A 26,129-nucleotide genomic window follows, 5' to 3' on the forward strand; every position below is an offset into this window, starting at 1 on the left:
CATGGAGCCATTGTGAGAATTAAAGGAACATCAGACCATGGCACCTTAGCCTGCGAGTATTTGGTGCTCACTACAAAGTTACTAGTCTCACTCAGTTTTTATGCATTAAGAGTAACATTATTGAATATTTATTCTGTGTTGAGCTGTTATACGGAGCCACATTAACTCCTTGCATCCTCACAAAGAGGTTCTCAAAGTGGGGTCTGGCCAAGTCTCGTCAGCACCACCTAAGAACTTGTGAGAAATGCAGGCTGTCGGCCCATCCCAGACCTGCTGAGTCAGAAACTCCGCAAGTAGGTCTGGCGGTCTGCCTTTGAACAAACCCTTTGGTAGATTCTGATGCATCTCAAGTTTGAGAACGACTCACTTCTAACAACCCTGGGATACTGGTGCTATTCTTATGCTCGCTGAACAGAAGAGGAACCTGAAGCTGGGAGAAAATGACAGCTCCAGATTATATGCCTGCTAAGTGTCGGAGGAAGGATGTGAACCCAGGCCACAAGGCATTAGTGTGTGTCCTGGGAGCCCCTGCACTGGACCCTGATGATGCAAAGCTTGTGTAAGATGCTGGGGAATTCCAGGTGACATCAGTGACTATGGCCCCAGAAAATGGACAGACACCCCCCCCCCACTCCTGCAATGGGATCTGAGTGCCAACAGGGGGCCACCTGCTCTCAGGGCCCCAGAGGTACAGCCACAGCCATTTCCAACCCTTTATTGGGGCTCTGTCAGCCCCAAATAAATATAATACATTAAACCCAGAGCTGAGGAAATCGTGCACCCCGGGAGGCGCCCCCCACAACCCCAGCCCGGCAAAATAAGTTAGCAGGAGGCCTGCTGAAGGCCAGGCCAGCTCCCTGGCTGGACAGGCAATGGCAGCTGGACTCGCACACGCTGGTCTAAAGTGCATCTCAGTTCTGTGGTCCCCATGTCTGCGTGGCCCCTGGCTGGGCCACTGGGAGGGGTGGGCAGGAAGCTCCCGGCGCTCGCACCGTGCCAGCAGTGGCTACCGAGGCTCTGTGTCCGTCTGTCCATTTGGGGGGTCGGCTATGTGGCCTGGCGTCCTCAGGAAAAGCTGTCATCGGGCTGTGGCTGGGAGTCGAAGGGAGGGTCTGAGACAGCGATGCCTTGATGCAGCTTCTCCAGCGAGAACTTCATCTGGGGGAAGAGGTGGGCAGGGTGGGGGGTGAACGCTGGGAGGGGTAATGTCGCCCCCCCCCCATCCTGCAGTTGAGAAACTGGGGAAGGTCCAGAGAGGCCATGTCCCCTGCCAAAGTCACAAGAGCAGAGACAAACTGGACCCCGTATAACTTCTCACAGGCCGCAGATTAAAGGGGCCCAGATGGCCTGGGCTCAAGTTCCAGCTCTGCTACTTACTGGGTAACCTTGGGCAAGCCCCTTACCTGTCCCAGGTGCCTCAGCTGAAAGATGGGTCAGTAACATACCTGCTTCACCAGGTTATTTCAAAGATCTAATGGTGACCACCTAGGACCTGGCACACAGGAGGTGCTCAATGCATATTAGCTATTCTTATTCCCTGCTGTACAACCTTGGTCAAGTCTGAACGCCTCATAGCTCAGCACCCCTGTGTTAGATGGGGGGACAACAAGAGTATCTATCCCCCTCATAGGCTGGCCATGAGATGCAAAGCAGTTGTCATTTTAGTACTTAAAACAGCCCTGCTGAATCGGTATCTGCTATTAGCATTCATTTGAGAAGTCAATTCTGTGCCCATGGCAATTTGAGAGGGAAAAAACAAGAATTTAACTCAGGATGGGGAAGCTCTGCCCTCCCTCGCGCTAAGCAATGGGGTCCCAGCCTCAACACCCCTCCACACTGTCCTGCACAGCTCTTCCCGGCATAAGTGTCTCCATCCAAACATTTCAGGGTACAATAAGGCCCCCAAGGTGACCCTCAGCATTATGGCCCATAGTGACCAGACACGATTTTCACTGTCACCCACCACCTTGGGCTCTGATATCCTTGGGTGCCCAGCCAATGTCAGCTGCTCCCCAACTTCTCACACCTGCTCCCCACCATAAACACTTACCCCAGTATCTGACATTTGTGTTGACCCACCACATTTACTGAGCACCTGCTGTGTGCCTGGCACTGGGCTCACTCTACTACCAGCAAAAACATACACAGTGTTTACTGTGAGCTTGGCACCATTCCAATGCGAACTCCATTAATCCTCACAATAGTCTTTGAGGTACTGTCAATCACTACCCCATTTACAGAGAAGGAAGTCAAGGCCCCAAGTCATTTGCACAAGGTCAGGCGCCAGAAACTTGAACCTGGCCTTTAGAATAGATGCTGCCTCTGAACTACAGGGGTGTCTGGGGCAAACCTTCTGGAGATGAGACCCCAATACCCTTTGGAGAACCTATCTCCCACCCTTATATGAACCCTTAGTTACCCCAAACGGGGCAGAGGCTCAGGAACCTGCTTCAGGGATGGGCATTGACCTCAGTAGCTATTAAGAGTGAGCTCTTTCCTCTGGATGCCAGCCTAGAGCTGCAGGTACCACCTTGGTCATCCTGTGGGAAAGGATGCCCCAAAATTAAGCCAACCCTGGGGATGGCAGGATCAAGAGATGGTACCAGAGACCAATTCTTACTACCAATGAATGGCTAGATCCAGCTATGCCTTAAGTCAGACACTCCTGGACTTTTCCCTAGGATAAGAACCAATAAATTCTTTCCTCCGTTTGCTGATTTTTCCGGCAACCCTAGGGGGTTGGGACTATGAATGGCTTTCCCATTTGAACCCTAAGAGCAAAGTCAGGGCTCAAACCCAGGCCTGTGTGAGGCCCAGAGGCTTCTGCCCCATCTTGCCATTTGGATGCAGGTCCCGCAGCCCCGGGCCGCACCTCGTCCAGGAGCTCCACAGAAGCCCGCAGGATCTGCCTCCACTTGTGCACCTCGACGCTGTGGAACTGCTTCTGCAGGGCCAGGATCTCGGCCCACTCGGCGGCCGTCTGGGGGAACTTGCTGTGGGGGATGCAGGGCCTCAGTGTAGCCTTGGTCTCCCCCGACCTGCCCAACTCCCAACCCCCTCAGGACACCCACTCACCCCTTGGTCAGGGCCAGACTGTGCCAGGACTCGAACGTGTGGGCCGTCCGCTCCAGGGACCAGAGGCGGTAAAAGAGGAGGACGTTGAGGGCGATAAGGATGATGAGGCTAGGGGCAGGGGTCAGAGGTCAGGAGTTGGGCTGTGATGCTGCCACAAGCCAGGCACACACACAGCCACACCTTGATGGGACACCTACGATTACCTCTTCTTCAGAGGAAGAAGCTAAGACTCAGAGAAGGGGAGAGACATGCATAGGGTCACACGGTCCATAAGCAGCAACGTTGGGGTTCAAACCCTGGCTTGTCTGATCCCCACGCCCTTAACCACTACGCCAGACAACCTGACTGGGAGAGCCGAGGGCATGGAGTAGAGAAGGGGCTGCAGCCAGGGACGAGACATGAGGTAAGGGGAGGTACAGGACGCAGGACCCTACCTCACACAGATCCTGAGTAGGCAGTGAGGAGAAGACAAAGAAATGAGAGCTACCCAGCCCATCCTAGCCACCCCACCCCGCAAACCCAGCTCCCGGCAGAGCATGCCACACAGCCTCTCACTGGACTGCTGCTGTCGGGAAACTGAGGCCGGACCAGAGAGGCTGAGTGTATGGCTGATCTGACTCACACCTCCCAGGGTCGGCTGGAAGCACAGATCTCACTTCCATACCCTCAGAGCGTCCTGCCCCTTCACACCTCCAAGCCTTTACACAGGTGGGTCGCCTGCCTAACCCTCACGTGTCTCAGCTCAGGAGTCCTCTGCTTTCCCCGGAAGCCATCCGTGACTGCCCCCGTCTCACCTGGAGGAAGCCTTTGGTAGCCTCCCATGGCTTCCCTATCCAGGCCCTGTCCCCTCTGCATGTGTTTCCCCCATCACAACAGCCATCATTCTGGTCAGTGCCAGTCTGTCTCCCCACAGAGCTGTTTGTCACTACTGTGGCCCCATATCACCCAGCTTAGGGACAGGCACAGAAAACATTAATGAAATGTCTAAATGAAATTGCTTCTTTTACATACCTCTCCCAATTCACCTAATCTTGCTTCCTTTGGGTGTCTGCTCCTCCAGAAAGCCCACCCTGCCCCGGGGCAAGGTCAGGCCCCTCTAACCTCCCAGAGCCCCAGGGCATCCCTCTCCCAGCAGGAAGACTTCTCCACCATGAACTGAGCAGTACACTGTGCACGGAGCTCTGCTGGGAACACCCCAAACATCGGCTCCTTTAAGCCTTGCTAGGAGCTAAGCCCACGCTCCCACTTAAGCAGAGGCCCAGAGAGGCCAAGGACTCGTTCGAGGTCACACAGCCAAGATGTAGATCCAGGCCTGTCTGATCCCGAAGCCTGGCCCTCTTACTCACACAATGCTGATGAGCACCAGGGCGCTGGGGATGCCTGCCCCGGGGCCCTGGTCCACGGCCGGTTCTGAGAAGCGGGAGCTGAGGGAGCCTGCAACAGAGCAACTCAGAGTCAGACCCATCCAGCCCACTCCACCGGGCCCTGCTCCTCTGCTTGCCCTGCCCAAACCTGACAGACGCACCCGAAGTATGCATGCCAGCCCGGGCACAGGGGTCAGGGTCTGGGTGCTGGGGCCCGTCACCGTGACCCCTCCAGCTCAGGGGCCGCTTCCGCCTCCGAAGGCCTGACAGCAGTCCCCGGGCATCCTTCCCGCTTTCCTCCAGGGACAGCTTCTCGGCCTTGGCGAGCTCTCGCTCTGCGGACACAAGAGAGGGCTCTGTGTGTCTGCACCCACCAGGCCACAACCCCACCTCACCCTGGCCTCACTCAGTCCCCTACCCAGGTGATGGAAGTAATCTTCAATGCCACTCCACGAGTTCTTCTCAATGAGAGACTTCACGAGGCTCCAGGGCTGCTTCCGGTAGCGGATCTCAGAGGACACTCTGGGGTTGGGGGAAAAGAGGGAGGGGGTCAGGGTCTGACTCCAGCCCCGCCCCAGTCCTAGGGGGTGCTTTCCTTCCCCTAATTCAAAGAGGGCCCTGTGTCACCCACACACAAAACAGATGCACTCTCCCCACCCACCCATGGCTACTCTACGATCCCCACTCACCCCAAGTGCCAGCCAGTCAGCCCACAGCCCCTCTGTGTCCACACCCACTACCTTAGCACGTCTCCCAGCCATAAGTGCTGCCTGGGCACTGCCCACCCAAACTGGTGGCTTAGTCATACCTGGGGCCGGAACCCCTTCATCTTGCTGCTGCGCCCAACTCCATACGGAGGTCTAAGAGGCAGCCCCACACATCCCCAGCTGAGCTCCTCGACTTCCCCCAAACCTACTCCTCCCCGTCGGCTCCCTCCCAGTCAGTGGCAGCCCCGACCTGCTAGAGGCTCTGGCCACACACCTCCGGGTGTTCCTGGTCCCTCAGGGACCCAAACTTCTGCTCGCCAGCCAGGGTGGCACCCAACATCCTGCTGCTAACTTGGGCTGGGGAGCATGGGACGGGGGCCCCGGGACCACCAAGGCGTCAGGTGCTCACCGGAGACGGGCCTTGTTCCGGGCAAGGCCCAGGATGCAGTAGCGGTGGGCGGTGTAGAAGTAGTCCTGGTAAGGGATGCCCTGTGTTAGCACTTCTGAGTCCACGACACACCCGCCTGCCTGGGGACTGCGCCGGAACAGTGTCTGCAGGGACAAGGGAGGAGGGAGTCAGGGCCACCCCATCTGGCCGCCCCACCTGGCGGGCCACCCTGCCTGGCTTACCTGTGTCTCTACCACGGAGGCGCTCTTGGGACCCAGCGGATTGCTGATGGGAATGGTGTAGGTCAGCACTCGGCGCTGATGGCACTTGCTGTCCCCACTCCAGGGGCTCAAGGACACATCTGGGGGAAAGAAAAGCAGAATGAGACCATTCTCTAGCGCTTTGCCCACAGGCCGTGGGACTCAGCCTCTTTGGAAGGCTCCAGTTCTCTGGGAACTTGCCCCCAAACCCACCCCTTCTCCATGTTCCCATCTTGGTGTCTGCCCCACCTTCCTCTGGACACCTAAAATTTTAGATGCTGACGATACTCCAGAGCTAGGACCTTTCCCCTTCCTATACTTCTCACCCCTCCTGGGGCCATCGCATCCACTTCTGCAGCTTGTTTCCCTCTGAGCCTCAGACCTAGGTTTCCTGCGACTTCCTGAACACCTTCCCCAGGAAGTCCCCTGGACCTCTCATACCCACTGAGCTCCACAAGGGACTCCGCATCTCCTCAAACCTGCCCCTCCTCTCGGGGCCTCATCTCAGGGGTGGCCCCACTGTCCTCCAGGCTCCCCCTTGAGCCCCCGGCCTGGACACTCCCTCCCTCCCCCGTCTGTTCACTCCACCTCCTAGGCATCACTGCTGGTTCAGGAAGTCCCTGCCTGCCCAGGGCCCTCTCCAATCTCCCCCAGCTCCTGTTCTCAATCTCCACCTCTGGTCCAGGGATAGCTTCTTCAAGGCTAGCCGGACCCTGCCCTTTACCTGCCTAGAATACTCCATGGCTCCCCAATGCCCTCATACAGTCTGAGTTCCTCCGTCTGATGTGCTAGCCTCGCCAGCATGTAAGCATAGTTTGGGGAGACTTGTAGGCCCCCAACATAAGGCACAATCTTACTCATTCTGAAGGTTCATTTTCATTAATATAGAAAAAAGAAACAGAAAAACTACCATCTGACTAGCCACTTCCCTACCTGAATCTCTTTCGCGGCCTCCTGAGCGCCTCTGCGGTCCCCCGTCAACCCTTCTGCCTCACCTGGCGCTGTGGCGTCCTCTCCCCACACCTGGCTGCAGAGGCCCAACCTCAAGGGATTTCTCATAGTGCCTGCCTCCAGCCTCAGGGCCTATGCAGGTACCGAGCAGCCCTCCTGGGATTCCACCCCCCCACACCCCACACACACACACACTTCTCCCCTTTCTCTGGAAAAGTTCCTCCTTCAGGCCTTGGATTCAATTTCACATCCTTCCAGCAGCCTTTTCTGATCTGATACCTCTCAGATCACAGCTACCCCTGTGACACTCACTTGTTTGTGTGAGAACCTACCCTCGTTCTCACTAGATCCTGGGGCCTATCTGTCCTGGGCTCTGCACGGGCCTGACAGAGCGGGCACTACACGTGTGATCATTAACTTGCCTTTATGACTTGCTTACTATATGCTGCTGTTCTGGGCACTCTTCTAGTATTAACACATTTCGTTCTCCTGAGACCCTGACAAGGCAGGTACTATTATCACACCCCCGCTATGAAGAAGAAGAAACATTAAAAGGGGCTGGACCCCTGCCCAAGGCCCCTCAGCTAATAAGAGGCAGAGCACTCTGGTCTCATAGATGCTGTTTTTAAGCCCCACGTCCAGCCACACTTAATGTGCACAGCACTGCCTGTCTGCCTCCCACCCCCAACCCCACCCAGTGCCTGGGGAACCTCAGCCCCTGACCTGTGAACTTGCACTGCTCCAGGAAGCCCTGCAGGAAAGGCGAGTCCGAAAAGAGCATTTGCTGGAGTCGCTCGGCACCCACGTGGAAGACGGAGTTGATGAGGAGACGGCCGGAGAGGTCGGGAAGCAGTGCGGCCAGGTCCGCTGGGCAACAGAGAAGGGCAGCAGATGAGGCCACCTGCACTTGCCCCTCCTCAGATTGGTTCCTCAGTTTCCCTCTGGGTGACAGCTCCTCCCCATTCCCAGACTTGTGGGGTAGATGGGCAAACCTATCCTCCTAGACTGGACACTGACACAGCGCACTACTCGGCCCCCTCTGCCACTGGGTGGCTTCAGGGTGGCATGTGCCCCAGGCCCAGACAATCAAAGCCACCACGATCAGCTCAGGATGGAGCACACACGGAGGCCCAGCCAACTGCAGTCCCAGTGATCACGGGGTGGGCACAGGCTCCCAGGCTCCTCAGCCTATGGCTCTTGCCCAGTAATTGGTTCTGGGATATACGTGTGACCTAGGCCAGGCAAGGCAGCCAGTGACTGGTTCAGGAGTTGGCTCGTTCTCTAATCAGAGCCAACCCTAGAGCTTTTGGTGCAGCCTCTGGGAGAAGCATGTTTTCTCTCTGCCAAGCTTGTCTAGGGCAGGGTGGGGGCTCTCTGCCCCAACAAAAGGAGAAGCTACCTGAGAATGAAACTGGCACAGAGAAATGGAGATGATGATGATAATGAAAAGAACAGCCAACCTTTACTGACTGGCCCCAGAACTTTACATACATTAACTCATTTAATTCTGAACAACAACCCTATGAGGTGAGTACGATTGCTAACCCTATTTTTCAGATAAAGAACATGAGGCTCCCAGAGGTTGAATAATTTGCCCAGGTTACATAGCAAGGAACCACTGTGGCCAGGATTTGAACCCTGCTGATCTGGCTTCAGAGTCTGTGCTCCCACCCACCCTGCCGTGCTATCTTTAAAGGAGAGCTAAAGACAGATGCCTAACAGCACCATGTGAATGTTTAACCTGCCCACCCCCTAGGTTTTTTAGCCCAGTGAGCCAGTAAATCCCTGATTTAAGCCAGTCTGAATAAGGTTTGTCATGTGCAACCGAAGCAAATGACTGGAGCCACCTGCCTCACCTTCCTCCCCCGTGGATGAGGAAGAGTTACTTGTGTCTGTCAATAGCTCCTCACTGGGCAGCAGGTCCAAGGGGCCCAGGGAAGTGGGCCCATCAGATGGGGTGGGCTCTGCACTCGGAGGTCCAGCCACCGCAGTCACTGTCTGGCTGGAGGAGGCATCCAGCTGGTTGTCTGTCTGCTCTTCCTTCTCCTCCTCTGCCTGCAGAGAACAGCTTAATCCAACCTTGTCCCACCTCCATCCCAGCCTGAGGGCCCCCTGGGGGCCCCCACTGTGGCCACAAGGATTCGAGACTGTAAGAAAACCAATGCTGGGAGGTCATGTGGCTTTGTAGGGTTTACAGCTGAGGTACGAGGGGCTCTGGGGCTGCCCAGACAAGGGCTTCTCTCAGCCCTTCCAGGACTGTCTTGGATACCTGGGCCCTAAGGTTTCTTATGCCTGTCCTGTCCATCTGTCTGTCCTACCCATGCCTTGCCTGTCTCCTCCTCATCCATCCCCCCATCTCTTGTCTCTTCTGTCTCTCATTCTTTCTCTCTATCTCCGCTTTGCCTGTCTCTCTCGCTCCCTATTTTCTTTGCCCATCTTCCCAGCTCCGTCCTATCCCTCCATCCACCTTTCTCATCCCCCCTTGTCCCCCCAACCTGTCCATCAGTCCCTCTCCCCAATACCACCCCCAGCCTTCCTCGGTCTCTTCCACTCAGAACCTCCTCTCTCTTCCACCTTCCTGCTCACCCCATGGTCTGCATCGCTGCTGGCCCGGGAAAGGTTGGGAGTGATGTGGCCACGGCGTGAACCCACTGGGCTGGGCTCCTGGCTGTGGTCAGCTGCCCCCGAGGGGGTGATGTCACTCAGGGCGATCACATCTCCCACGTCCTTGGGGCTCCTACGGGCAAAGAGAGGGTATGGGAACGCTGTATCCTGGAGACCCCACACACCCTCCTGGTCTCCCAGACTTTGTTCACCAACCTCAGTCCACCCAGGAGTCCAAGAGCGCTGCCAACAGCCCCTCCTGTCTCCCCCAACCCAGGAACCAGCCGCCAACCTCCGACTCACCCCAGACCGTTCAGCTGCAAGGGGCAGACATAGTCCTCGTCCTCACTGGTAAGGCCCAGCTCTGAGCCGTAGCACTGATGTACCAGGTGCCAGAGCTCACGGGGACTCAGCGTCTGGGCAGGCAGGACGTGGGGTTGGCCTCCAGCTCACCAGGGCCAGAACCCTTCCCACCCCATCCCCACCAGCCCTCAGCCTCAACAGTTTCCCCAGTGTCCACACGGGGGCAGCATGGTCTCCATCCCAAATGTCACATCCCATCACAGCCCAGTGGGAAGAAGCTCAGGACTTTCCCCTCAGGTCCTCACAGTACTCCCATAGTTGCAAGTTTATGGTCCCAATTTTACAGAAGAGAATATGAGGCCCTAGATGGGGAGGTCACACAGGTGACAAGAGGCAACTCAGGGATTCAAACCAGCCCCCAGAACCTCTGCTGCCACACCCCATGCTGTCCCGTCCCCCACTATTTCCCAAGAGTTCTCAGGAGCCCTGGGCTTTCAGCTACCCACGGCCAGAAGGGGTGAATGACAATGATGAAATAGTAATAACGACAGTAATAATGTTACCATGTACCAGGCATTCTTCTAACCCCTGCACATGAGATAACTCACTGAGTCTTCAAAAAAATTCTGTCAAGTCAGGGCGAATGTCATCATTTGCAGACAATGACACGGACAGAGAGGTGCCCAAGTGGCAGTGCTGAGATGTGAGCCGAGGGGCCAGGAGAGCATCCAGAGCTAACCACTGGGCAACCCTGCCTCACAGAGGAGCTGAGCACTTACTCTGGGCCCAGCTCTGGCTGCTGTGAAGTAGGGACAGTCCCCACCTGACCAATAGGGTCCAACGACTTGCCCCAGGTCACTCAGCTCCTCAGTGATGGGGCTGGAATTCAAACCCTGGCAATCTGGCTTAGGGCCTGAACTCTGAACCCTCCTCTGCCCTCACGCTCCTTGCAGACTTGGACGCAGCACTGTTCCCTCTCTCAGGCTCCTGCTCCCCACTCTTGCCCCCAGTGGCCATAGCTGGCACTGCCCCTGAGAGGACAGGATGTGACACAGCAGCGCTGCTAGAAGAGCGGGTTTGGGCCTTGTGAGGTGCTGCAGGCCCTCGGCAACAGACACTGTGCCATGCCTACGCGACATCTAGCCACCTTCCCTCCCTGCCAGCAGAACCCTCATCTGGGGGTAAAAGTCTTCTCCAGCCGCAGGGATGAATTATGATTGGTTTACACAGATTCATCTTTCCTTTGCCACATACCCAGCTTCCTTTGCAACCAAGGTAGTCATGTGACTGAGTACTAGCCAAAGAAATGCAAAGACAAGTCTGCTAAAGAAGGCTTTTCTTCCCTGATAAAGGGAAGTCCACTTTCTATCCGTACCTTTCCTCCTTCATGTTTGGGACACTTATGTGAGGGTATGACACCTGGAGCTGGAGCAGCCATCTTGTAACCACAAGGCAACAAGCATGTGCACAAAACATCAACATGCAGAGGGATGACCGTGTGCAAAAAGGGACAAGAGTTTGAGTCCTTGACGACACAGGGGAGCCTTCAAATCCAATCTGGACCGCCTGCCTCCAGACCTCTCATTACATGAGCGTCAGTGTGACAGAGGTCGAGGGGACTCCAGAACCTGACTACAACGGGTCAGAACCCCAGCTCAGCCACATCAAAACCCATGTGACTGGGGACAAGTCTATCCCTCTGTGCCTCATTAGCGAAATAAAAATAATAACCATATTACCTCGTAGAGCGGTTGTGAAGATTAAATGAGTTAATTCATGTAATGCTCAGATCAGTGCCTGGCACCCAGTAGCACCATAAGTATTAGCTATTATTAATACCTTATGAAACAATTCAATTATCTGTTTGCTTAAACCATTGTTTGGCTGGGTTTTCAGTCATTTGTAGCTGAATGCATCCTACGTAAAATCATGCAACCATAGTGGGCATCCCAGGAGAGCCCGCTCAGGACTGGCACTCAATAGACTATCAGATTGTGGTAAATAAAAATCTAAAATAAAATCCCTTCCTCAGAACCCTTGGGGCAAAACATGATTCAAATTAAGATGTGGGATTTAAGAAAAACAATACAGTGCTAATACCATATTCTGCAATACAGCACCTATGATAATAAATGTATTGTATGCAGTATCCAGTGCAATGTACACCAGAGGTTCTCGGGGTGGTCCAAGGATTTCTGGGGGTCCCCTAGACCCTTTCATGAGGTCCATGAGGCAAAAACTATTTTCCTAAGTATGATAAGTGTTACCAGTAGTATAAGATGTTACTTGCCCTTTTCACTGTTATCACTCATGAGCACGCAGTGGAGTTTTCCAGGGGCTCTGTGAACAGGCAATGCTGCAATGTGTGCTTGTGTATTTTTGTGTTTACAACTTTCCCAGTTTCAATTTCTAATACGGTAAATACCGACAGATATAACCCACTTACACAAACACTCTTTGGCGTCTACAATTATGTTAAGGAATGTAAAGGGTTCCTGAAACTACAAAGTTGGAGAATCACTGGAATATTCTATATTGGATACTATAATTTTATATTGAATTACAATTATACCTAAGATTTACACATACACATTAATAACTTTTTGTCCTGAAACACATGAATAGTCACATTAATTGGACTCAATATAGACCTGGGCTATGCAAGAAGCATGAATGGCCATTTAAGTCAACTAAAATTAAATTAAAAATGCAGCTCCTCAGTCACACTAGCTACTTTTCCAGAGTTCAATAGGCACGTGTAGCCAGTGGCTACTGCACTGGACAGCACGGATACAGAACACGTCCGTCACAGCAGAAAGTTCTATTAGATAGTGGTGATATACACGATAAAAATAACTATGTTACCTCTGATCAGAACTTGCTACCACACATACAAAACAAAAAAGCCTCTACATTTTCAGAGCATTTTTCATTTATAGATGGTGAGTAAAGGGCCATGGATACACATTTCTAGTGGGCAGGGTCTGGCACTGGCTTGTGCTGGCCTCAGATGCAGCCTTAGGAGGAAGCAGCCAGTATACTGAGCCAGGTGTCCATGGAAAAGAGCTGCAGGGTCCTCGTCCCTCAGTTCTGGCATCCCTGGCCCCATGCTCTCCCCTGGCCCACCCCCTAACTCCCCTCGCCAGGTCTCACCCAGGCTCACCTTTTCAAGCAGCGCATTCTGCCAAAGGCGAAAGATGAGAAGGAAGCAGCGGTCCCGGGCCCCAAAGGAGGTGAAGAAATGCTGCAGGAGAGAGAGGGAGGGGTGTCAGGGGGTGGGGGAAAGACAGGGCCAGAGGGAGGGGAAGCTCCACCCCCATCCATACTCTGTTCCTGATCTCCATCCTGATGTATCCCTTCATTCATCCCTTCACTCATTCCACAAAACATTTATCTTGGGTCCAGCCCTGCACTGGACCCTGGAGTCACCGTGATAAGGAGGTGTCCCCTGTCCCTGTTCCCAGAGCTCACAGTTCAAGGTGGGAGACAGGCACATCTCCAGATGGGGTCAGCCCAGAGTAACTAGGCTGTGAGGGAAGAAACTTAGGGCATTTTCCCAGTCTCCTTTGCCCACTAGAGGTGGTCAACTGATCTTCTTCTGGCCAATAAAACAGAAAGGGAAGTCGACTATGAAGTGTCACGCACGTGTGTGTGTGTGTATGTGCGTGCGCATGTGAGTCTGGCCCCAATCCCTTCTCCCTTCCTGTCTGGGCCATTGTTGTGAGGCAGCCATCTTGGGACCACGAGGCAACCATCATGAGGACAGAATGAAGAGAGCCAGGGAAGGCTTCCAAGGAGAGGGGACGTCTGAGTTGCAGATACCTGGGAGGGAAGACTTTTACTGTTAATATTATCTCTGAGCAGCTGTGTGAGAGGACAAACTGCAGGGACTGAGACAGGAGGTTAGTGTGGAGATCCAGGTCAGAGATGATGGGAGCCTGGGCCAGGGCAGGGGCAGGAAGAACAGAGAGAAAGCAACAGACTAAGAGCAGTTCAGGGTGCAGAATAAACAGGGCTTTGGTGGGCGGAGGAAAGGAGCCGGCTAAGATCGGTGACCACGTGGCCCGTCAGCAGGCGCCCTTGCTCACCTTCTCGCTCTCCGTGCAGATCTGGATGGCATTGGGAATGAGCTTGGCCGTCTTTTCCTTCTTCAGGCACGTCACTTCTTTCAACTGGATGGAAATCTAAGGAGGACAGGCGGGTCAGGAGCGGCTACGGTCCTGCCTGCACTGGGGCCCCTCCTTCTCCCCACGTCCCCGCGTCAGCTCACTGTTGTCTCCCAGCGAAAGATGTTGCTGTAAAAGCAGATCCAGTTCTCGGAGAGATAGAGACGGCCCTGGAGGAGGATCTCACGCTGCAAGGCACAGGAGTAATCTGAGGTGGCCGGGGAGAGACAGGCGGACACCCGAGTCACACGGCTGGCCCGGCCAGCACCCAGGCGGGGAGGGCTGGGAGGGCAGAGCTGGGAGCTCGGGGTCGGGTCCAGGACAGGGTGGGCATCGGGACTCACCCACAATGAGGCGTTCGGCTTCAGGGAGTTTGCTAAACAGTTTCCGGAAGTCCTCGTTCCGCTGTTTGTATGTGGGGCTCAGCATCTGGGGGAAGTTTAGGAGGTGAGACCCCAGATGGGGATTCACACCCCTAATTCTGCCTCACAGAGCTCCCAGAAGCCCCTCAGTCTCCTCCGCCCCCGACAGGCTCTCTAAGGCTTCAAGTCTAGCTTACTGTGGCTTCCACTGCCGGTAACATGAGGGTAGCCATGATGAGAGCTCCCATTTACTGATTTCTACGTAAGTCAGGCCCTGTGTCACGTACCTACCACCATCACTGATTCTTAATGAAAGTTCCCTTCAGCCTTGTAATATTGGGACTGTTTCTCAAGAGAGGCCCAGAGAGAGGAAGCAACTCACTTAAGGTCACACAGCACATACGTAGCAGCACAGGATGTGACCCTAGGTCTGCTGACCCTAGCACCCACTCCTTAATTGCTGTCCCCTCCATCCCACCCCTCCAGCAAGCCCCCTTGCCCAATACTTACACTGTACCAGCTCTGCATCTTCTGCAAGAGAAAGAAGTAGAGTCAGTACAAGCCCCCGATCCCTCCGCCTCACACCCTTCTCTCCACCCTTCTAGGCTTGCACCAACCTTGCTATTGCGGATGAAGTTCCGGCTGCCCAGGCTCTGGGTACTGGGTGTTCCAGACACCCCACCCTTCTCTGAGGAGCTATCTGACCCCTTCTCCACCATGGTGCTCAGTTCTGGCTCAGGCGGTGGTCGGCTTGGGGGCAAGAGCTGCAGCCGCTTACGGAGAGATGGGGAGCTGCTTGGCGTGCTCCGCCCAGAGTGGGGGGTGGTACTGATTATGGGGGAAGAGAAAGAAGGGAGTTATGGGGAAAAACAAGTCAGGGTGTGGGAACAGGCCTGTTTTGGGAGGCTCACCCATCAGCCTATTGACCCCACCCATCCATTCGACTCCACTTCCTAGAAGTGTGGCCCAAAGCAGGTTCCCAAACTCCGTTACCTCCGTTACTTCATCTGTGATCCAGGGGTGAAAACTACATGTCCTCATCTGGCTCTTTGAGCGTTAAATGAATCAGTACATGTACAGTGCTTCTAACAGAGCCTGGCATACCGTGAGCTCTCAATAAGCCTGCTATTTTTTGAATTAACTTATTCATTCATACAGTAAATATTTACTGAGCAGCCACTTCCCACTTAGTTGCTTGAGCTCAACACCTAAGCGTCTTTTCTTTCTTGCTTATCCCTCATTTCTAATCTATTAGCAAATCCCACCTGGTCCACCTCCAAAATCTATATCCATTATTTCTATTCTACCCACTTCCCCTGCTCCACAGCTTTGACCCAGCCTCCACCCTCTGCCTCCTGCCCATCCACACCCCCTCCCTCCCCCGCCCCCACACACACACTTTGCTTCCTCCACGCAGCCAGGGGGAGCCTATGAATCTCCAAGTCAGGTCAGGGCCTTCCTGGTTGAGCCATCCCCCCTCTGCACCTCACTCGAGCTAAAAGCAAAGTCCTTATCTTGGCGCCCAAGGCCTTAGTGTGGTCCCTGCCACTCTCTTCATCCCAGCCATCCCAGCCCCTAAGTCCACTAAGCTCACCAATTGTATTCCCAAGTCAGGGCCTCTGCACTGCTGTTCCCTGTGCCTAGAATGTCCTTCCACAGCCCCAGCATACGTGGCTCTGTCTTCTTCCACTCAAATACTCCTCCCCTGGTGGCCTGACCTGAAGTAGCGCCCAGCTCCCAGACCCCGTCGTACCATCTCTGCTCATCCTGATGGCTTATTTGGTTTGCTCATAGTCTGCCCAGACTGTGAACTTCAGGAGGTCCTGACTGGCACTGTGCTTCCAGCACCCAACTGTCACCAGCCCATAGTGAACTCTGAATACACGTTGGTGACTACATGAATAATCTGAATAATCTGCGCGCTGCCTGCAGCGAGGAGCAGCCGAGACCACCAGACAGGGGGGCTCCTGCCTGGGGGAATGAGCCTCTTGCTGGGAGGCAGCCCCTGAGCATACAGCGCTCAGAGGACTGAATAAACACAAACTGTCATAGGGCTGTGGCGTCAATCGGGGGAACTTGAAAAGGGACACTTTTGTTCACTGTGTTATCAGGACCGTGGCAAGCTCTGCATATGATGAATTGCAAGGTTCCTTACACAAACTATGCATTTGATACTGTTATTCACAGCGGAACAGGTTCAAAGCAGCGAAACCAACCAAACCTCTAGTCCAAGGACACATAGCTGGTTTAATTCAGGGAGAGATTCCAATGTGGGGTCCTTAATCTCCCCTGAGGAGGTGGGAGACCCTCTACCACTTGGGGCTCCTCAAACGTTTCTCCCCTGCCTCCAAGCTTTAGCACAGACTGCCCTTTCTCCTTTGACTAGCAAACTCCTATGCAACTTTCAGGACTCTTGCTCACAAACCCCCTTCCTCCTGGATGCTGCCTCCCTTCTGTGGGTCTCCACAGCTCCCATCCCAGCCCAGACCACTCTGCCTATGCTTCCCTCTTCCCAGCCCTGACTACTCTGTGCTGTCACTGATGACAGCTCTTTTCCCCACAGGTCTGTGAGCTCCCTGATGGAAAATCTTGGTCATTGCTGTCCCCAGTATTGCTCAGGACAAGGCCCAAGGAAGGCATTTGTGAAACGAATTTGTGGAATAAAATAAATAAATGAAAAATGGTGACCTGGGCCACCGCCACTCCTTCTGCACTATTGAAGCCACCTTCTCTCAAGGTCTCCCTGCTCCAACCCTGTGCCCCCACATGCAGAGGGAACCTGTGAACCTGAGCCAGCTTAGGGCCCTCCTGGTGCGCTCTCTCCTGGCTGCACACCTCACTCCAGCTAAACGCCCAGGGCTGGACCCTCTCATCACCCCCAGCTCCTGCCTTGATTGTTCCTTCTGCCCAAATGCCCTTCCTCCCAGATGTCTGCAGGGCTCCCTTACCTCTTTCAGATCTCTTCTCAATGGACATTTCTTTAAGATACCTTCCCTCACCAATTTAAACCACACGCCCCATTTCCCGACCCCATCCCTCTTCATCTCTCTCCTCAGCACTTCCCCCACTTAACCTTCTATATTTTCCCTTGTTTCTGATCCACACAGGAGGTGCACTCCAAGGGGAAGGCTGTTTTGCTCCTAGAATGAGGCCTGGTGCATGGTGGGTGCTCCTTGAACACCTGCTCTTGTGGATGGAATGAATGACCCTCCACCCCCTCCTCACAGAACTTGGATTCAACCAGGTGTGCGGCTTGCCCAACCCTCCACAGGCTGAGGCTGTGCCAGGTCTCAGTTTGGCTACTTCCCTGTGTGACCTTGGGCAAGTGTCTGAACCTCTCTGTGCCTCAGTTTCTTCTTAAGTATAGAGGGAATACAATAGTATCCACCTCACAGGGTTGTCTGGAGGAGGCCATACATACATACAGCCCACCACAGGGAAGGCACTCTAGTGTGATCATCTGGCACTGTCAGACCAAAATGGAGTACAGGGCCCTGCCACCACCCGCGTGCACCTGTGTCCAAGATGCTATGCTGACCCTGACAGGTATGGCACAAACACCTCAGCCTGGCACGCGGAGCCCAAACTGACCCCAAACTGCAGTCATTCACTCTCTGAGTACGCACAGACCACCTGCCCTGTACCAGGCACTAAGCATACACAGTGAGCAAATCCCTGTCCGCAGGGCCTGACATTCTGGTTGGGGAATGGACTATCAATGAGGAAACACATAAACGAGGGTGATGATCTCACTGACACTGGTCAGACCAACAGCACTAGTAGCACCTACAAGTTGTGAAAAGTGCAGGTTCAAGGACCCACTGCAGACCTCCTGAATCAGAGCTGGGGGGGCTCAGGAGGCTGCAGCATGTGCAAGTAGGAGGACCGCAGTGATAAAGGAGGACAAGTGGGTGGGTGGGACGGTGGGGTACAGGGTACACTTGAGCTGAGCCCCAAGGACAAAGAACAGATCTGGCAAAGGGCAAAAGAAGGCTGTTTTCAGGGCAGGAACAGCGAGTTCAGGAACAGGGCTGAGCTTGGCAGGTCTGAGGAGCGTGGTGGCCAGTAGGGGTAAGGGAGGAGGACAGGAGGGCACAGGCCCACCCGCAGGCTCTGGTCAGGAGTCTGGGCTTCACCCTGATGGCACTGCTGAGCTATGGCGAGTTCTGAAGAAGGGGTGACACATTCCTCCCTTCTCATCTTCTCCCCTCTAGTCTGAACTGCGGACCCCCTCCTCCACTTGTGCCAGTCTCCCGCAGCCACAGGTCTTGGGGAGGGCATCGAAAGACAGGTACAACATACAGACGAAAGACAGGTACAACATACAGACAGAGCAGGGCATGGCCCGCACCCCCAGATCTTGCTCCTTGGCAGGAGGAACAGGAAGTGCCCAAGGGCAGGCCCAGCCCTGAGCTGTCCAACCAAGCAGGCTGAAGCAGAGGGAAGGGAGGAGCCCCACATGTCTGGAGGACCGTTATGGGGGGGAGGGGACTCAGAAGAAAAATAGGGTTTTGCCCACTGCAGTCAGATATCTCACCACCAGTCTTCCTCAGCCCAAAGAAGGGCAGATGCATACACAGATGTGCATACAAGGGAAACTTGACAGCCAGTATCACAGGCAAACTCTTGTTCTCCTCAGTTGCAATTAGTCTCCCTCTCTTCCCCACTCCCAGCAGTATCATAGGTATGTTAGTTACACATAGACCCACTGTCCCAGCATACACACAGGCAGCATTACAAGTATAATACAGCCACAAAGTCCCAGAAGTTACACACATAGCATGTGCATGCACACGCGCACACACACACACACACAGCTGCAGAGGGTCACAGAAACACAGGAAACCACAGAAAGCCTCAGATAAATTATATTCATACAGCCATTGGAACATCTCAGAGAAGAGCTGAAAACAAACAACATTCCTATAGTTAGAGAGTCACGCAGTGAGAGAACAGTCACATAAGATCCCAGCTAACACATGTACAACCCAGGGAAATTAAGTCACAGGGTCAGTTCAGTTCCCATATGGTGCACCATCAGGAGGGGAAGACAAAGCAAAGGCCTGCTCGAATTGGCAAGGGATGGAGGTATTAGCTGCTGTCACAGGCAGAGAACCCTGACACTCACACTACCATGGACTCAGAATAACACAGCCCCAGGGATTATGGACACATCTCAACAACAGAGCAGCCAGGTATTGAAATAATGCATGGCACATGCTTTATAAACTATAATGGGAACAATGTCAGTTATGATTTTTGCTCCAGAGAGTCAAGGGTACACCCAAGGTCCCAAGCCCACTAAGAGGCACAAAGGGTCTCTCTTTTCCTTGCTCTTCACACACAAAGCTCCAAAGGGTCTGAGGTACACACATGGAAGCCCAGACACACATAACAGTGTCACAAATGGACACACATAGGAACTTTCACACAAAGATGGAATCTCAGGTAAATTATAGGCACAACCCCAGAGGATCTGTCATACATGCCTGGCCCTAGATGCACAACTGTGTCACACATGGACACACAGGTAACTGACATTTGCACACAGAGCTAATAGTTTCAGAGGTAAATTGTAGGCACATACAGAGGGTTGGGCAGAGGGTTGCAGCAGCAACCACAGAGCCCCAGATACATATGGACACACACTACAAGTCACAATTGGACACACAGGCAACTTACAGTGACACTCGGAGCCACAGAAGTAAATACACACACACACACACACACACACACACACACACACAGAGCCTGGGAAGATCACAGCTGTGTGCAAACTAGGAGACCTAGACACGTGTACACACACTCCAAAGCCCCAATCAGACAGCAGAGGTCTGATGTGATGAGATACGTCATACACATACAACCACAGAAGGTCGCAGTCACACAAGCAGAGCCCCAGACACATACTACAGTCACAATCCGACACACACAGGGAACTTACAGTAACAATGGAATTCGAGGTAAATTACACACACAGCCAAAGAGGATCACAGCTGCTGCCTGCACATAGGAACACAGACACGCATACACACTTCCAAGACACCTACAATTCATAATCGGAAACATACGGGGCCCAGACAGGGTGCAGGAGAACTTCAGAGGGGTCAGGACGCGGTCGGCGGGGCACGCGGAAGCCCCCATCCCCATTAGCCCCCAGACTCACAACAGACAAGGACGGTAGGAGGAGGCCCAGCCCCGAGGGGCTGCTCCCGGGCCTGCCCCAGGGTCCGCGGCCTGTGAGCCCGCCCTGCCTCCACCCCAAGTCCAAAGACCCGATTAGCGTCGCGCCCACCCTTCCACTCCCCTCCCCTCCCAGACAGGGGCGATCCAGGCCGGGGGCCCACCCCGCAGGCAGCGCTTCCCGCGGTATGAGCCCGGGACGCCCTGGTGAAAGCCCCGCCAACCCGGCGCATCGCGCCACGGCAGCGACCAGTCAGGCCGGGGCCTCTCCAGCGTCTGCGCTCAGCCCCCTTTTGCACTCCTGAAACCCCCCCAGGCCTCCTTCCCCACCCCCGGCCCGGCCCACGTGCACGGGCTCCCAGACCGCGGCTGCAGCCGCACTGCCGCCCGGGTCCCCCCATCTTCTCCCCCGCCCCCCGCACGGTCCTTACTCGAACATGGATGCGGCGGCGGGCGCGCCCAGCCGCAGGGCAGGGCCGGGCCGGCTGAACGGGGCTGGGCCAAGCTGGGCGTCCCCAAAGGGCACCCGCCGCGCCTTCCGCGGCCGCCGCCCCACGGACCCAGCCACCCGCCGCCGGCACAAAAGGCCGGAGCCGCCGAAGGCCGCGGGAGGCCGCCGCAGCGTCACGCACCCTCTTCCTGCCCCCGCCCCCGCGCGTCACGGCGCCGCCCCCCGCCCGTGAGGGGTGAGGGGGAGGGACCCGCCCGGGCGGGGGGGCGGTAGGACGGCGGGCCTAGGTGCAGGAGGCAGAGAAGGAGCCAGGGAGAGAGAGGGAGACCCCGGGGGGCTGGTCCCTGCGGAGGAGGGACCGCGGGACTGTGAGAGGCCCGGATGGAGAAGCAGCGACTGGGGGACTTGGCGCAGGGGGAGGAAGAGCGAGGTGGAGAAATCGAGAAGGGGTGACTGGGACGCCGGAGATAGAGGGAGAGAGGAAGATAAAGACAGACGGAGACAAATACAGAAGCCGACTTGATTAAAACAAAACACCGCCAAGGCAGCTGCATTGGTACAGGCTACCGCCCTCTCCCCTCGTCCCCGGAAAGGGGTCCTCAGCGGCAATGGTGCCCCTGGCCCGGAGCTCCCCGCCTTTCCCAGGGCGGAATCTGAGAGGCGGGGCGGAGCTGGGGATGGATGGAGATGCTGAGACACCCAGGTGTTGGGGCGGCTTGCGCTGGGGGGATCGCAGTTGCGGGAGGGGCGCGGGATCCCTGGGCCTCCAACCTCCCCCAGCCGATCCCAGTGTCCGAGCCCCCGATGTTGGTCCCAGGCGGTCCCAGCACCTCGGTCTCCAGGGACCCCTCTCGGTCCCAGTCCCCGTCATCCAGACCAAGTTAGAATCCAGCCTTCCTAGCGTTTATCTCTGCTGTGACCTGGGGCAAGTCAGCCCAGTTTGGGGGATTCCACTACCTGTGTGGTAAGGGCTTTCCCATGGGACAGCGCGGAGAAGGGCAGCAGCAGCCCTTTCACAGAAGGGGAAGCCCTACCTCAAAAATGGGAAGTGACTGGCTGAGGTCACCTAGCGGGTAGGCTGCAGAGCAGGACGCAACCCTGCACCTATCTCTGCCCGCTGCCTGAGTACTTTGGTCCTGGACTCTGCCCGAGAACACAGAATGTGCATCCCACATTACAGGCGGTGGCCAGAGGAGCCCCCACACAGAGACTTGCTTCCCACCCCTCTGCAAGATATGCTGTTCCTACGTCTTGAAAAAAAGTCCATTCCCATCCCTGGCCCCACCCTCCAAACAACCCAACTTGACCTACCCATTTATAGATGGCAGGCCCCGAACTTCAGTCTTTCCTGACTCCTCTTTTCCCCTCACACCCACTCTAGTCTTTCAGCAAACCCTGGGAGCTCCAGCTACACAATCTATCCAGAATTTAAACTCTTCGCCCCCTCCACTGCCCCACCCCCAGCCTCCTGGACCTCATAGCCACCTCCTCCCTGGTCTCCTGCTCCGGTTCAGGTCCTCACAGTCAGCTTCCAACACGCAGTCGCCCGAGTCAGGTCAGGAGCCTCTGGGCTCTGAGCCCTCCTGTGGCTCCACCTCACTACAGCTAAAAGCAAAGCCCTCATCTGGGTGCCCTAGGGACCACTCTGACTTCTCCGCTGTCTAGCCCCAGCTCCCTCCCTCCAGCCATCCAGCCTCTCTACAGTTCCTCTAACTCACCAGGCACATTCCTGCCCTGGGGCCTTTGCACGTGCTGTTCTGTTCTCTCTACTTGGAAGCTCTTCCTGCAGTTCTTTCCTTGACTGCCTCTCACTGTCAGATCTCAGAGAGTCCCTCCTTCCACCATCTCCCTCTGTCTCACTGCTTTCTTTCATTGTATTTCTCTCTGCCTGTTTCTTCTTTTGAAATACTTTTAAATTTTTAATTAGGGAATATTTATTTCAAACAGGAAAAAATGGTCATCTATGTCCCCACCACACATATATAATTGATATGGATATTTTGCCATTTTTGCTTCAGATCTTTTTTTGTTTTTTCAAAGAAATAAATTATTACAGTTACAACCAAAGGCCCAACTCCCATCCCTGCTTTCTCTGCCTCTGCCCCCCAAGGTACCCACTGCCCCGAAGTTGATGTATATTCTTCCTGTGCACTTTTCCAAACGTTTTCTAACATCGGGATGCATCCACCAACAATATGTCCTATTGTTCAAGGTATTTAAAAAAGATACACAATTAGGCTCCCACTGTATCATCACGCAACCTTTCTCCAACATCATTTCTGAGATTTCACCACATTGATACACAGAGCTCTGCTTCATAAACTTTAACTCTATCGAGTGTTCATTGTTGGAAGAAACCACAGTGAAGATTTCTCTTCAGGGCCAATGTAGTTCTTTCCTCTTTTCACCTGTAACCTTGAACCTCCCAGTTTTTGTCTCTTTCTGCCAGAGGTAGGGTTTCTTTGCAGAAGTTTTGTTAAACTTTTTCTTTGCCTGTGAGCTGCAGCAGGAATAACCTTTTACATTGGCTTCCAGTACACACTTAGAAATATATATAATGTTACAAAAGTTGCAGGAAACCACACTTACTATGCCTCATATGCTGTGTTATTTTTTATTCTATCCTAGTTCTGTTTAGAAAAAAGTGCTGATTGCAATGTACTACATTGGTTTCATGGCCCTTATAGGGGTCATGACCCACAGTTTGAAAAACACTGGCCACAGTTTGAAAAACACTGGGTGGGTAGAAGCGGGTGTCCACCTCCAGTCTTAGCAAGTAGTGATCCACTGAGCTCAGAGCCGGTTGTCCCAGTTGCCTGTTTTTGTTTGTGCGTCTATTTTACAACTTCCAGTCAGGCCCCTGTGGGGCTAAGGCCACATGCTTTCTCACCTTCAGCCCCCCACCTGGACAGTGACAGCCACAGGAAACCCACTCTGGAGCATGAGTTCCTAGAGAGAGAGAATCCCTTTCCTGTCCCACCGCCCAGGTCTCACCTGTCCTGGGGCAGACTCTCCAGGTCTGGGGTCCTCAGCAGCTGCAGGCACTGGGGTGTTGGGATGCAGTGGGGTGACTCCCCATCACTGGATGGCATTATCTGAATGGAGGGCACCTCCAGGAGCTTCCAGGGCTCGGAGGCCAGGCCCTCAGCCCTGCTATCCTGTAGCTGCTGGCTCTGCCAGTCGGCTGGGAGGACAGGTGGGTCCTGGGCAGCACCCTGGGTCAGCAGGGGTGCCCCAGGCAGCAAGGGCAGGAGCTCGGCCATGGGGAAGTCTCTGCTTGCCCAGTTGGGGACCTTGGACAGCTGTGTAGTCTCTGGAGTAGAAAAACGAGAGGTGAAGGGGAGATCTCCTGTCTAAGCCCTACCCCACCCACCCTCCCCATGCTGTTCCACTAAGAAGGGAGCTGAGCTGAGGGGTCAAAGAGGTTTGGGTGGGATTCCAACCTCTGCCAACATCCTCCCTTCATGACCCTGAGCTTCAGTTTCCTCAGAAACTGAAGGTCCTGATGCTGACATCCTAGGGTGGCTGAGCAGTGTCAGAGAGCTCTGACATGTAGCACACCCAGCCCCGGGCCCGGCACACAGTAAGTGGTCAGTGAATGTCTGTTCATGAAACCTGTTCAGGGCTGGGGTTTATTTTTTCTAAGCATTCACCAAGGCCCAGCCCTGGGTTTTCTTTATACCCACCAGCCAGCTCCCTTCCACACACAGGGCCAGGAATGAGCCAGGCCTGAGGGGACCCCAGAGGCCTCAGGCCTGAGTAGCGGCTGATCAAGAGAGGCAGAATCCAGGATTTCCCTTCCCTGTTTGCTCAGCTCAGCAATTGCCCCTCCCAAGACAAACAAAGGGAGGGTGGCCCAGGCTGGACTGCGGCCTCCTCAGATGGGAGGAAGCCAGGCCAGTTCCTCCAGCTGCGGCTGTGATATTGGAGGCCGCCTGGGTCTGGGGAGATCAGATCAGTGTCTATCCTCACAGCAAGGGCTTTTTGGCACCCAGCGGCCAGAGAATAGGGAAAGAGGCCTGTGGAAACCAGAGAAAGTTTCCCTGGTTCAGGGAAGACCCTGACTCATAGGGCAGGCCTGGACCCCAGGGTCCTTCCCAAGTACCCCAATACTCCTACCTGACACTTCTATCTCCTTCTGTCCTCATAGGGTTTGGACTTCCAGGGTAAGGCCAGGAGAAACAGGCCCTTCCCTCCCCCTAGGAGTCCTGTCTTGGCCAGAGAGTCGTGACCTTGCCAGCTGGAATAGCATGTCTGGTGGAGTCATGTTCCCCTCCAGCCAGCTGGGAGAAAGGACAGAGTGGGGGTGGGGCTGTGCATATCATGGAGGAGGCTGAAGTCGGCTGTCTCACCTTTCCCTCCTGACAGCCCCATTGAGGAAGGGGCTGTCTGCTCCCTAGGCCTCTGCTGGTCCATCCTCCCGTTGGCCAGCAGCCAGCCACAATGTAGCTTCTGTCCCCACTGCTCCCCCAGAACTGCTCCTTCAAGCCCAGAGATCCTCCAGGGGGTCAAGTCCAAGATATTTTCCACTCCTCATCTTCCCGCCCTGTTCTTACAAGCCGGAAACTGGGAGACCCCCTCTTCCTTCTGGGAGGTTCTCACAGCCTCCAAAATGCCGCAGTTTCTGGCTCTCCTCGCATCTCACGTTTGTGCACAGTTCTGTCTCTTCTACCTGATCTGTAAAAGCTGGTATTCCCCATGGCTTAGGTCCAGACACTTTTCTCTGACTTTTCCATTTTTATTACATAATAATCAATACATACTAAAGTCTGCCTGTACTGTAGATGTGAGTTACAAAGTATAACAATAAAATAAAGCCCATAACCCCCATCCACCTTCCAATGTGAGAAACAGCATATCACTGGTGAGTGCCCCCACCCCACTCATGGCTGCTTTAGGTCCCTTCCCCTATCCCACCTCTGCCTCCCTCCATCATCCCTCATTTGTCAGATATCATGCCCTCACAGTTTTAAATAGTTTTCTGTCACATTGGTATACATCCCTAAACAATATATTTCTTAGTGTTACTTGCTTTTGAGCTTTATAAAATGGAATCATACTATGTGTCATCTTCTGTGACTTGCGTTTCTCACTCAGCATTATTTCTAAGAATCATCCATAGGGGTGCAGGGAATTATACTTTATCTATTTTGCCGGGGCACAATATTTCATTTTTGGAATACACCACACTTTTTTTATCTATGTTTCCTGCCCATGGACCCTGGGTTGTTTCTGATTCTCTGCTCTGATGACCGAAGCAGCCCTGAATGTTTCTGGGTGTGCTTCTTGGGTAACTCCTGGGTGGGTAACTCCCA

General features: G+C 54.4%; 1 protein-coding gene across 3 annotated transcripts; it reads right to left on the bottom strand.

The window, feature by feature from the left end:
- Positions 1-699: 699 nt before the first annotated feature.
- Positions 700-25,071, bottom strand: GRAMD1A (GRAM domain containing 1A). 3 transcript variants are annotated; one of them, XM_019710634.3, is made up of 21 exons: positions 24,934-25,066; positions 23,809-24,127; positions 14,798-15,008; positions 14,691-14,711; positions 14,163-14,247; positions 13,923-14,026; positions 13,741-13,836; positions 12,816-12,896; positions 9,653-9,765; positions 9,332-9,482; positions 8,602-8,800; positions 7,469-7,612; positions 5,777-5,895; positions 5,556-5,698; positions 4,858-4,961; positions 4,601-4,774; positions 4,422-4,509; positions 3,510-3,521; positions 3,076-3,183; positions 2,873-2,993; positions 700-1,158 (listed from the first exon to the last, which is right to left on the bottom strand). In XM_019710634.3, the coding sequence occupies exons 2-21, from the start codon at positions 24,075-24,077 to the stop codon at positions 1,066-1,068; spliced, it is 2,436 nt and encodes an 811-aa protein (XP_019566193.3). In that variant the 5' UTR covers positions 24,078-24,127; positions 24,934-25,066; the 3' UTR covers positions 700-1,065. The 3 variants fall into 3 exon arrangements, with proteins under 3 accessions (XP_019566193.3, XP_019566194.3, XP_074171840.2); XM_019710635.3 differs by lacking the exon at positions 3,510-3,521 and having other exon boundaries at positions 24,934-25,071; XM_074315739.2 differs by lacking the exons at positions 23,809-24,127; positions 24,934-25,066 and adding an exon at positions 20,795-21,157.
- Positions 25,072-26,129: the final 1,058 nt, after the last annotated feature.

Source organism: Rhinolophus sinicus, chromosome 8, assembly GCF_057876585.1.
Source record: "Rhinolophus sinicus isolate RSI-liver-muscle chromosome 8, RSI-T2T, whole genome shotgun sequence".
NCBI lineage: Eukaryota > Metazoa > Chordata > Mammalia > Chiroptera > Rhinolophidae > Rhinolophus > Rhinolophus sinicus.

Excerpts from the sequence above, each read along its gene's own strand:
- GRAMD1A (XM_019710634.3), bottom strand. The coding sequence starts at position 24,077 with ATGGCCGAGCTCCTGCCCTTGCTGCCTGGGGCACCCCTGCTGACCCAG. Across the intron at positions 9,483-9,652 it reads TTGCAGCTGAACGGTCTGGG|GAGCCCCAAGGACGTGGGAG; the intron begins GTGAGTCGGAGG and ends CTTTGCCCGTAG. Across the intron at positions 2,994-3,075 it reads AGTCTGGCCCTGACCAAGGG|CAAGTTCCCCCAGACGGCCG; the intron begins GTGAGTGGGTGT and ends CATCCCCCACAG.